This window comes from the organism of the source record quoted next, unplaced genomic scaffold (assembly GCF_019419815.1).
Source record: "Pyrus x bretschneideri cultivar Hongxiangsu unplaced genomic scaffold, Pyrus_bretschneideri_v1 Contig6, whole genome shotgun sequence".
In the NCBI taxonomy this organism is placed as follows: Eukaryota; Viridiplantae; Streptophyta; class Magnoliopsida; order Rosales; family Rosaceae; genus Pyrus; species Pyrus x bretschneideri.
The window spans coordinates 9606049-9615874 of NW_025999798.1; the positions used below are offsets into that span (position 1 = coordinate 9606049).

Below are 9826 nucleotides of genomic sequence, written 5' to 3' on the forward strand. Positions count from 1 at the left end.
TTTTTATTAGACTGCTTGACCTCATCCCATAATGCATGTTTTTCTGCAAAGCATACGAAGCTGCTAGAGTCAGTTATTCTCCCATGATTAGTTTTCCGAATAAAAGATGTTCGGTGGGAAGCCCATTTCTGAATGCTGCCATTGCTATGCCCTCGTTGCAGCCAACAATTTTGGCCTTCTCTGCTTTGAACCTCTTGACATATTCACGAATTGTCTCCCAAGGGTCTTTTTCGATGTTGAAGAGATGGTTGGATGTCCTTTTGATTGAGCGGTTAGACGAATACTCCTTAGTGAAAACAAAGGAAAGTTCGTTGAAACTTCGGATCGACTGCAGTGGTAGAGTGTGAAACCAATCTTGCACCTCACCTTGTAGAGTTGTGGCAAAAATTTTGCACATAAGCGCGTCGTTGCTCCTGTAGAGGATCATGGTACTGCGGTACTGCTTGAGATGTCGATCCTGATCTTCTTCTTCCTTGTACAGAGTGAAGTAAGGCATAGTGAACCTGTGAGGTGGATTTGTCTGCTCGATCTCATTCGTGAATGGTGACATGTTTATGCTAGTTATGTTCCGTCGAAGCACATCGTCAGCGGCCTCATTACGTTGAAATTGCGCAATCGTTCAGTTAGGAGTCTTTTAACTTCTTCTTGAATTTGCCTTTGCTGGGGTAGTGGAACTTTAGGTTGCCTCCGGTTGTGACCTATGGATTTGGGCCGCTTTTTCTTATGCTCGACTTGTCTATGTCGCGGCTGCAGTGCATGTGGCATGTTCCTGGTAGGCAAACGGGCTGCCAGTTAAACTTGAGTCGGATTGAGTGATTGCTTCTTTTTGTTTGCCATGCTGTCTACTCTGATGTGAGGTGGAGAATACTTCTTGCGAGCCTAGTTATGAATCAACACTTCGCTTGGAAGGTTATCCATGTTGATAATCGGAGTATGACCTCAACCGTGAACATATGCTCGTCTGTGGGCTTGATTGGGAATGTCCCGTTCCTCCGCGCATTAAGACGAGAGTATACGCTATCCTAAGGACCCAGGCGGGAGCGTAAATTGCCAGAACGCTCGAATCATGGTTGGTTGATGGGCTACTTACCAGGATGCTGGTAGAGAGGTTCGTTTGCCCTTATCCTACTTTGAAACACCTCGTTTGGGGCACGTTGGATCTCGGTGCGTTGCAAGAGTTGATTCACCAAGGTTGTCTGTTGTGCAAGGGCACTCGTCAACTCTATGACTTGTCGAGACAAGTGTGGTTAATTATTTGGATTGGAAGAGCTTGGAAGGAATGTGTCTCCTTAAGCAGTAGAAGTGTAGTAGGCTTCGGGTGCGAGATTTGAATTGGGAAATGTCAAATCTGTAGAGAAACATGGTGAAAATGCTCCCGTTTAATCGTAGGCCCAGAAATTTGACACCGGGTAAGTTGAACTAATCTTGGACCGATTTGGGCTACTTGGAATGCCACGGGAGCAGGTTGGGCCGCGAAAGTGGGCTGCTCAGTGGGAGCAGGCTGGGCCACGGGAGCAAGCTGGTCGGCTTATGGCGCACACGGGTGCGAGGCTTGGGCTCGGCTTGGCAATGCGTTGGGCTCACGTTGGGCGTGGAGTGACTTGGCTTGGCCCGTGACTTTGGTGTCGTGGGCCTTAGATGGCACGGCTTGGGCTGTGGTGGTGACACCATGGACCTCGTCGCGGGTGGCTACCGTGGTAGCCACTGCGGTGGTTCCCTTGGTGGAAACTCGTGGTGGTGGTCTCGCTCCACTTATTGTCACATTTAACCTCATGGATCGTCGCTGTCCCATCTTTTGAATATTGGAATTTTCACTTTTTAGATTTTCTAAATTTCTAGCCATTGTACTTCTCTTTTATGTTTTATCAAAGAATTTTTGCAGATAAAAAATTCTAATAATAAAAACGTACGAAAAATCTACAAATGGACAAGAAAAATAGAAAAACCTTGGATGCGAGAGTCTTCCACGAGTGTGGGACTTAACTCTCAATGAAAGTACCAATTTGTGGATGCAAATTTCTTCCTCCTTGTTCTTGGACAAAATTGCACCTACAAAACAAATAACACCTTGGGTCAAGGCCAAAAGCCTCACGCGCTCACGATGAATTTTTTTTTTGGGGGGGGGGGGGGGGGGGGGCGCTTTGGCCGAAGAACCTCCGATGCCAAAGTTAGAATTTAGAGAGAAAGTGTTTGGAGAATTTTGAGTATTTAGCAAGAGTGTAGACCTAGGTTTTTAGAGAAAATGGGGTTGTATATATAGGGCATGGGGGGAGAAGGTGGCCGGCCCTTCGTGGTGTTTTTGAGTGTATTTTGTAGTTAATTGGTAGATTAATTAGGTAATAAATCTATTAATTAGCTAATTAACATAATTTAAAAGGAATGTTTTGGGGGTTACCTTGTCGAGAAAATTGATGAAATAGGTTTTGAATAAATGCCTATTTTGGCCACTTTGACTTGATTGTAGGATGATTGTCCGCTGCTCGCGCGTGGGAATTCCGGTGCTCCTCAAAGGTAATTTTGTCCTTTCTACCAAAAAATCCACATGTCGTCTCTTGATTATTTTTAGCTCCACAGCTACTAGCTAGCTTTCCATCTCCCGCCAATATCATTGATACCAGTTAAGTGGTTAAAATTTAGACACAAACCTTCTGCAGTGTTTGAGAATTGATAGTATTTATTGGATAGTAAAGAGACTGGTGGGTTATGGCTAAAGAAAGATGAAAGATTGTTTCAAGATACGTACGCCTATTTTGCTTAATTAATTGGTCTCATAACTTGTGTGTAAAGTAGAATTATGAAATAATCTTATGGATATAATGCATCATGTGACCGTACGTCTTTTATTTGTAAAAAGTTTGTACACTCCTAAAATAAACCTGAAACACACTAAAGATAACAAGAACACTCATGTTTTAAACCAAAAACATAAACTGCATAATTTTGTTCTTAGTGCTTTGGTTGTCAATGAAAAAAGGCTTGAGAATACAAACTTTTTCTTATAGCACTTGTCCGTGACTCGTCAATTAATAGAGGTTTAATATGTGCTCATTTCTGCAATGGTTCAACAACCACCACCATTCATAACCATATAGCACTTGGTTTGCACCATTTCAATAAAGAGGCACAATTTCATGTGAAAAATGTCTTTTCATTTGAATTCAATCTCTAGCTTGTAGAACATGTTTCTGAAGTGTTTTTTTTATGCTAGCTACCTTCGGAAAGATATGAAGATTTTGAATATCAAAACAACTTCAATCGGTCCTTCAACATGCTCCGACTGTTCACCTTGCAAGGTTTTATCGGTCCGACCGGTCGTTCGATATCGGTCCACCTAGTCGCCCCTGTTGCTTCTCTCAATTTTCAAATCCTGCTTCCATCCAACTGATCACTGTAATAATTCTGACCCCGTCACCTCTTTAATATCTTTGTTTTGAAAAACTTCCGACGGTAATAGGTGTTGGCACAAAAGATATCGCGTTCTTATATTTTTCTTCCTTTCAATTCCCTTCGATTCACTCTCATCCTTTCCTTTGAATCATACATACGTTTTGCCAAAACAGCATTGTTTGGTGTTTATATTTGTTAATTGGTATTTATGTACAAATTAGCATCCCTGCTAACATCACAACGAGATAGTACCAGTCTGCTATTCTATATATATCGCGACGATTTATACAGAGGTGCAATAAGAATTTTATTACATTTCTTACAACCTAATCATTCATAGTCAACTTTAAATCCATAACACATCCTTTTCTATTGTAACAAGTTAACAACTGTGAAAGTTCTATCTATACCACCGAAATTTCATCTAATTTGGGTAACGTATATATTCAAGCGAGGTTCTTCAACGCAGGAGGCCAACCATGTACATTACGTTGTCTTGTTCTCTTCATCTGCTTCAGTTATATAAAGGAATATCCAAAGCAAATCACAAACAAACCAACATCAGTGCTAAATATATAAACATGGCACATAGAATATGCACAAACATTACTTAAAAAGCAGAAAACCTAGATCTTGACACCACATAGTTCAGGTGACAACTATGGATTTTGAAGGCAAAACTTTTGCACAATAGTTCTAGGCTTATTTACGGCTGTCCCCCTGAAACTCTTACTTGTTCTCACTTTGCCCCGTAAAATTCATTTTTTCTCACTTCTTACAACCCAAGCATGGATTATTTTTTGGGGTTGCAACTGGTGGTGTTCAAATCCCAGAATCGCAGAAACACAGACGACTAGAAAAGGGGGAGAATGACAAATTCGACATGAACCCTCTAATTGCCCTTGTTTTTCTCCCTAATCAACCAAATGGGCCTTCCACCATTTGATTATCAAGAGCAAAAGGTATGCAGTTTTAAAAAACCATAAATTACTTAATTAATTATATTCTTCTCTATCAATATTTCAACATAAATCCCCGTTAATCATACTCCATACTTCTAGGAAAAGAAATGCAGAACCTAAATACAAATGCCTTCGGAGTTCAAATCAAATTTGTATGCTGTAGTTTTTAAATATTTGCTTGGTGTGGGTGGTGGCTTTGTCTCTTCACAAAATCCGCAGGGTGGGACGATGGAAGGCAAAGGGAAAGAACCTGTGTTGACGAGGGAGGGTATAGGATCCCAATGGACTGCCATGGAAGAGTGGAAAGGAGGGGACTGGAAAATGGAAGAGACTTCCACTGCCAAAGACTAAGGAAAATTAAGGGAAAAAAATTATTAAAGCTGTGGCACTATATCGGCCTTTATATTTCTTTGAGGGACTAAGATTAAAAGCCTTGTATAGTCTTTTATGGGAAAAGTCATGCAGAGGATCCTCAAGTGGGTCCCATTTGTGGCAGATCAGAAGGTTTAACACATTTTTTCCGGATTTGTATGGAAATGGGGCACAGTGAGAGATATACTAACATGAGATCAGTTTTAGCTTAAATCTTGCCGCAACATCTGCATGCTACACTCAATATGTGCATTGTCTTACCCTTTTGTGATGCATTTCCTTCAAAACGTTCTTTAAGTGTAGTGAGAATTAGCCCCCTAAAAATCATCAGCGATTTTAATGTAATGCCAACACCAATATAATTAGAATAAACCATATGCTCAAATTCAGGAGTTCAGGCCAGCAGGAAAAAGTTATGTTATGGTTTGGCCAAGGAGGAGATCTTTCAGTAAAATGAAGCCTATGCTACACTGTTTCAGCTACTTAAGCCGGTAATTCATGAACGTTAGTTGGATTAAATGAGTAATAAAATAATGACTCACCACAAAGAGACCTTTCAAAGCTCTCCAGTTGTGAAATGAAACCAGCATTAGGAGATGCTTGAGGTCGTCTGCTCTTCACATGTTCAAGAGCTTGAGATATGCTCATACCATGCTTTTTCATCAGATATGCAACAATAATAGTCACACTGCAAGGAAAACAATTAATAAAGTCCAAATTCAAATAATATTAGTAAGCAAAGTGTTTCCTTCGGAAGTATATTTTCTTCTATGCTGTACAAATCTCCTAAATTAGATGGTTTGGATTTGGCTTATTAGAATTGATGCACATTGGACAGAGCTTGGATCTGACCTAGAATGACAAAAAACCTAGGCAAAACTACCTAACTCTTGACCTTTAACTAGTTAAAAACAGCAATTGAAAGCCCAAATTTTATTTCTGTTCTAATATTAATAACAGAGATGCAAAATCGTAGAAAATTTATGCTAAAACATTATTTCCTTATCCATGTTACATCCAAGAGATCAACAGAACCTTATTTGAAGGATTCACTTAACCGATGACTTAAATTAAGACAGCGAAGAAGACAACCTGAAAGCAATAACCTATACTGGAAGATAAAATCACCTTCTGGATCTTCCCACAAAGCAATGAACCAACACACCACCACCAGATCTTGTAGCTTCGTCAATATAATCGATGCACTCATCAAAGTGCTGTTTTAGATCTGTGCAGACTCTGTCCGCAACTACCACAATTTTGAAACAGCACCAAAAGATAAATACGAATTCAGTTCTACTATCTCACACCTTGGCTTGAAACAGCAAATATGATCATGATTATGAATTAAACACTTGTAGAACCAAGGCATTAAATACTTGATAAGGTGGGGTCTTGGGGTATAGAATCATGATTGCATACTGCAGTGCAATGCTATTCTAGAAGAAAGAAGACCACCAACGATGTACAGATTTACTTATGCATTTCACATAATATATGCTAAAATCATTTGAAAACCACTTATGATCGACTAAACAATCATCTCAGATAAAAAAAAAAAAAAAATGGTTAGATGCAAGTAGAAGACTCTGTGTAAGAAACAATCAACTCTGAGACAATAAATTAAAGTAAAATTATCCCCAAAATGTGGAGGGTAGTTTAAAAACCAAAATGACATGAGCAACCGAATTGCACCATATCAGAGGAACAACATTCATACCATTTATAACCTTATACACAAAATCATTTGGATATGCAGGTGCCAAAGAATTAGCCACAGTCAAAATGTGTGTGATGTTTAAGTTTTTCAGTTCGTCCTTGTTATTTGCAGCTCCAATAGAACCCAAGAAGAGACCCTGCAAAATTAAAACAACAAGAAACAAGTGACCCTAGCTGCGGAAAGCAGGGCGGTAGAAAAAATGCAGAGTGAATGACCAAAAACTGATCGTAAAATTAAAATCTAGTTACCTCTTCAATTTGGCATGGAACATTGTCCTCTTTAGAGCATCTTGTCACATGTATAACTCTCAACAATGTTGCAATTTGTTTCTTGAAGGATTCGTCTATCGGATCCATTGCTAATCACAAGAAAACTTCTCACTCTTGGACACTTACTCCCCTGCAAGGAACACAACGGAATGATAAGCCGAGCAAATGTAATTTCAAACAAACTATAGATTCCCCAGTTTAAACTTTATATTGCATCATGGTCAAATGAAAAGAAACCCGGGGAGCAATAACTAACTAACTAACTAACTGACAGAACAGATAAAATAAAAGTTGGTAAAGAATATACGAGATTCGGACCAGAACCGATCCCAATGACATAACACAGAAGCTAAATCTGGCTCAAAACACGAACTTTGACTAATTTCTGAAATACCATCTTGACAAAGCAAATCAAGTACCAAAAGAAGTAAAATAAAAAGCTCACATTTTCTTGAGATGATTCAACATTGGACTGTAAACCCGGATGTGAAGAACCGATGATCAATTAAACAAACCATAGGAGCAAATCAAATCACCATAAACAATTTGACCCATATGAATTGCTGCTTCTACTATTAAAATAAATAAATAATACTATGAATTTAGCTTTCAAGGGAGCAACTTTCCCCGATCATTGACTTGTTCAACAACCCTAGAAGAACAAAATTCAGATTAAATTGGACGAACAAACATCTAGATCAGGTGTGGTGTGTGGGAATTAAAAAAATAAAAAGAAATAATTGACAAAGATTGAAGAATTGGAAAGAAACGAGAGAATTAAAAAGGAAAATCGAAGAAAAGGCTCACTGAAGAAGCTGCGAGTGTAGGAAAATTGGGATCCGAGAAGGAGTGCGTCTGCTTGTCGCGCGCATTTGATCACTCTGTTTCTCTTCGCCCTCCCATATAAAAGTTAGTTTTTCATCTTTCATTTAATATTCATTTTTTCCCGGATGATCTGTTTGTATTCCAAGTCGCCTGTTTCTGGAAAGTCATTCCCATCTTCACACTCTCCCTCTTACAAATCCATACTACTGTATTTGTATACAAATATAATATTTGCAACATCAATTAATTAGCACAATTAAAAAATTGAAATACGAATCGAAGGGATAGAAATAATAATGGATTATAAAAAGTAAAAATAATGCTAAAAATTACTGTTCTAAACATTTCTGTTTAGCGCCGCTTAGGTTCTGCCTAGGTGCTAGACGGTTGATGACCGTCCCGATTAATGCCTAGGCATTTGAAAATTAAGAAAGGATGCCTAGACCGCCTAGTCCTATGGTGCGACTCACTTAAATAGAAAATCTATAACTTTCATTTTGCATTTTATTTTTTTAATAAATTATAAGAGACTTGTTGAATACTTAAATGAATAACACTTTATATGCATGTTTTTCATGTTTTCATTATGTTCCAATACTTCATAATATATATATCATTCTATTTTGTAGTTTATAATGAAGTTATATATATTTCAAATATAAACTGACACTTATTTACACAAAATATAATAAATTTACTTAAATCTATCTAGTCCGCCTAGGCGCTAGGTCCTAACTCGCCGCCCAACTATCACCTATCGTCTTTTAGAATCTTAGCAAAAATAAGTGATGACATAGATCATAATTTAATAAAAAAAAAACTAATTAAAATAAGTTGATTTGACCTAATCCAATAAAGTGAACTAAAGATTAGAAAATTAGATTTGTATTAAGTTTACTCTTCTAAAAATTGATTGAGACGATTATTTTTCAAATCTTAGTTATTGAAATGGTTTAGCTTTTTAATGTCATCAAATTTTAATTGTCGTTTTTTCAAAATTTGATTAGTATGTTGCCATTGTTTAATTTTATTTCGTTCAATGATTAAAATTTAACTTCAGATCATTTTTAATAATTTCTTTTTCTTTTTCTATTTTTTTGGGTTGGGGTGACTAATTGTATGGATTGAGGAGGACTGAATATGATGTGCCACATTAGTTTGGCAAATAAGTTCGGATAAAAAGTTAATTAGTGTTGCATTGTTTGGCTATGAGACAAACTTTTCTTCAAGATAATTGCAATTGCAGAAGCATGCAAATATCTGAAAAATCTCATATAAAATTTGAGGTTACATTGAAGAACTCTTGAAGTGTCATGCCCCGATCCCGAGATATGCTTGAAATCGACACGTGACGGTAGATTGTAAGGGGATGCCAGGAAATACAAACTGAACTGAAAATAACAATAATCACATCTTTTTAAGGAAAGTATAGGGGTAACCTAACACTTCATGGACTCTCTCTGCTACCCCAAAGCTCCTCGTATCTACTAAAACCTGCACAATCGCCCCTACACCATGGGAATGGTGCACCGGGCAAACAACAACCCAGATAAGCCGCGAAGCTTGTGTGAGTGACAATAATGCAACGTATGTGATAATATTAAAAATCATCCATCAATCACAGTTTATAAACATCGAATATATAAAATCATACTTAATAATATCGTAAATAAACCATTGAAAATCTCAAAGGAGTCACGCAGACATCCATCAGCCTGTCTAAAATCAAACACAAGGTTATCAATCAATAACTCATGCAATATGCCAAATGCAGGGCTAGAGCAACACAGTTTGGCTGAAGCCTACATCTCTGAAAATGGGATTTCAAACCACTCAATGAAATCCAACATCGGGTTCCGGACCACTCAACGGAAACAAAATACCAAGCGGGATTCTGGACCACTCAATGGAATCCAAACCAAGATACGATTCCGGACCACTCAACGAAATCGAGGAGTACAATGGATATTGGACCACTCAATGAATCCACGATAAGATACGATTCCGGATCACTTAACGGAATCGCGGATCATGAGGGATTTCGGACCTCTTAATGGTACCCCAGCAGAAACCCAGTTTTGGATCACTTAATAGAACTGAGAGGAAGGACAAGGGACATATCAACGACTCGAAGAAACAAACATGAACCAAGTTACTCAATTAACAAGGCTCAACGAAACAAGAAATGAAACAAAGCACAAATTACACAATTTAGAACAATTAACGAAACGAGAAATGAATCAATGAAACGGGATGTGAAACAAACACAAATATAAATTTGGAACATATCA

At 38.0% G+C, this 9826-nt stretch overlaps 1 protein-coding gene across 4 annotated transcripts; it reads right to left on the minus strand.

The window, feature by feature from the left end:
• Nucleotides 1-3633: 3633 nt before the first annotated feature.
• LOC103934161 (dual specificity protein phosphatase 1) lies at nucleotides 3634-7713 on the minus strand. 4 transcript variants are annotated; one of them, XM_048572241.1, is made up of 6 exons: nucleotides 7518-7713; nucleotides 6690-6840; nucleotides 6442-6577; nucleotides 5850-5970; nucleotides 5264-5409; nucleotides 3634-3921 (listed from the first exon to the last, which is right to left on the minus strand). In XM_048572241.1, exons 2-6 carry the CDS (start codon nucleotides 6795-6797, stop codon nucleotides 3902-3904), a joined length of 531 nt encoding a protein of 176 aa, XP_048428198.1. In that variant the 5' UTR covers nucleotides 6798-6840; nucleotides 7518-7713; the 3' UTR covers nucleotides 3634-3901. The 4 variants fall into 4 exon arrangements, with proteins under 4 accessions (XP_048428198.1, XP_009342161.1, XP_009342162.1 ...); XM_009343886.3 differs by having other exon boundaries at nucleotides 3634-3899; nucleotides 7518-7712; XM_009343887.3 differs by having other exon boundaries at nucleotides 3634-3896; nucleotides 7518-7711.
• Between the last annotated feature and the right edge of the window lie 2113 nt (nucleotides 7714-9826).